Source organism: Perca fluviatilis, unplaced genomic scaffold (genome assembly GCF_010015445.1).
Source record: "Perca fluviatilis unplaced genomic scaffold, GENO_Pfluv_1.0 PFLUV_unplaced_scaf_73, whole genome shotgun sequence".
In the NCBI taxonomy this organism is placed as follows: domain Eukaryota; kingdom Metazoa; phylum Chordata; class Actinopteri; order Perciformes; family Percidae; genus Perca; species Perca fluviatilis.
The window spans coordinates 22501-25037 of record NW_024375752.1 but is presented as its reverse complement, the minus strand read 5'-3'; the positions used below and the strand labels follow the sequence as shown (position 1 = coordinate 25037).

The 2537-nt window shown below is 40.2% G+C and overlaps 1 protein-coding gene across 2 annotated transcripts in view; it reads left to right on the top strand.

Moving 5' to 3' along the window:
• The first annotated feature begins 615 nt into the window (after positions 1–615).
• The window catches only part of impa1 (inositol monophosphatase 1), a 10056-nt gene continuing 8134 nt past the window's right edge, over positions 616–2537 (top strand). Inside the window, exons 1-2 of one of the 2 annotated variants that reach the window (XM_039793978.1) lie at positions 616–807; positions 2122–2203. In XM_039793978.1, the coding sequence (XP_039649912.1) occupies positions 2141–2203 (63 nt within the window). In that variant the 5' untranslated portion in view covers positions 616–807; positions 2122–2140. The remainder of the gene's footprint in view (positions 808–2121; positions 2204–2537) is intronic. The other variant, XM_039793979.1, reaches the window with a different exon arrangement.

The window sequence follows — 2537 nt, the reverse complement described above, 5'->3', positions numbered from 1 at the left end:
TAACTGCATGCAGTATTGAATAATAAGCCATGGTGTTCTCTCCCTCTTTACTCTATTAACTGCATGCAGTATTGAATAATAAGCCATGGTGTTCTCTCCCTCTTTACTCTACTATTAACTGCATGCAGTATTGAATAATAAGCCATGGTGTTCTCTCCCTCTTTACTCTACTATTAACTGCATGCAGTATTGAATAATAAGCCATGGTGTTCTCTCCCTCTTTACTCTATTAACTGCATGCAGTATTGAATAATAAGCCATGGTGTTCTCTCCCTCTTTACTCTATTAACTGCATGCAGTATTGAATAATAAGCCATGGTGTTCTCTCCCTCTAGTTTGGGGAATATGCAGCTCATTAACTGCATGCAGTATTGTGAATAATAAGCCATGGTGTTCTCTCCCTCTAGTTTGGGGAATATGCAGCTCATTAACTGCATGCAGTATTGTGAATAATTGGAGCCCAGACGCAATTTTGTAATTTTCTAAATGTCTGATCCTCTGAATAAAAAAACAGAAAATTGGAAAAACTGTTTAAAGATTCAAGTTTTTATTTGTCAAGGTGGGAAAAAAATGAAAAATTGGATATTTGAACCCATGTTTCTGTTTTTCCAAAAGTCCGTTTGTGCTTAGAGAATTGAACTGATGAGCGTTACACGGACCCGGTCTCGTCACTTAGCAGCAGGAAGCTGCTCTGTCTGTAGTCCTCCAGCAGGAGGCAGCAGCACTCTGCGCATGCCTGAGAGGGAGGAGGAGGAACCCGGAAGTGCGCGGAGCCGCTGATCCATAGCAGCAGCGGAGGATTATCCGGTAAGATGTATTTGAGTTTGAAGACGGTAATGTTGTTTCCTTGTGTTGTTACCGTGTTGGTTCCGGTAAAAGCGGCTCTTCTTCACATTAGACCTCCGAGACAAACTCCGCGGTGTTCAGCTGCTGTGTTTGACTCCGTCACACCAGACTCCGTTCACAAACCGGCTGTTTTAACGTAACCACACACACATAGACACACAGCGGGACCGCGCGCACAGCTTACGGCTCTCTGACACGTCATCACGTCCTATCGGTTAATACTATGGGTTAATACGGCTCAATACATGTCTTTATTTGTGTTTATTTAGGAGTTTTTTAAACAGGAAAAGAGAGTTTAGAACGGCGAAGGCATGTCCGCGCTGCTCTAACCAATCAAACCACAGAAGGTACCGAGGACCAGCCAATCAGAGGCAGAGTAGGGCGGGACTTATCCTCTCCATCCTAGGAAACTGCGATGTGCTGTTTTTTTTATCAAGTAAAGATCATAGACTGTTACAGTCTACGGTAAAGATACAACAATTAAATGAAAACAGGAAATGCAAACATACAGAAATGAACAAAAAGGGGGACATTGTAAATGTTCAGAGTGCTTTTAAAGTTTCAAAATATACTTTCATGTCATTGTTAAATTGGTGAATATTTGGTTTTCTTTCAGACTATTTACATTTATGGATTTACAATTTACCAAATAAAATTAAAAGATTCACAACGAAAACACTTCATTTACCCAAATAATTTCCTTTATAGTAAAAAATTATATCTTGACTTTGTAATTTAACCCTAAAATAACCCAAATACATGAAATACATCAATTCTGAACAATCTGACATTAAAACAAATGTGCATCAACTCTCTGAAAACATCCCAAAATATGCAGAATTCAGAAAGATCAGATTTATATTTGTCAGGTAGATGCAACGGACAATTTATAAAATATACTTCATTAACTTTAAAACTAACAACATATTCATCACGATAGCTCCAAATCAACGGTCAAATGTCTAAAATATCTATTATTGCACTTTTGATCCTTAATTAAACATCTGACTAGACACATGACTACCAGCAGCAGTCTTCTGTTAGCTCCCTGACCAGAGACTTTAATATCAATATAATTAATCTTTTAATCTCTGATCTAACTGAGATGATTCCATGTTGCTGAAGATGATTTAATATCTGATCTGAGATGATTTCATGTTGCTGAGATGATTTAATCTCTGATCTGAGATGATTCCATGTTGCTGAAGATGATTTAATCTCTGATCTAAATGAGATGATTCCATGTTGCTGAAGATGATTTTTCGTCCTTATAAGGAGCTACAGCTGTTCCAACATGGCCGACGACTGGCAGAACGCCATGGACCACGCTGTCGCCCTCGCACGCAGAGCTGGAGAGGTGGGGGGTCTGTCTGCCTGTCTGTCTGTCTGTCTCTCTGTCTGTCTCTCTGTGTCCGTCTGTCTGTCTCTCTGTGTCGGTCTGTCTCTGTGTCTGTCTCTCTGTGTCTGTCTGTCTCTCTGTGTCTGTCTGTCTCTGTGTCTGTCTGTCTCTGTGTCTGTCTCTCTGTGTCTGTCTGTCTCTGTGTCTGTCTCTCATTGTCTGTCTGTCTCTCTGTCTGTCTCTCTGTCTGTTTTGTGTGCAGATTTTTCAGAATAAAAGCCTCTGAGATTACAGACAGTTAAAACAGGTTTTGCTCTGAGCGGTGTGACACAGCAGAGTTCTCTGTTTATTG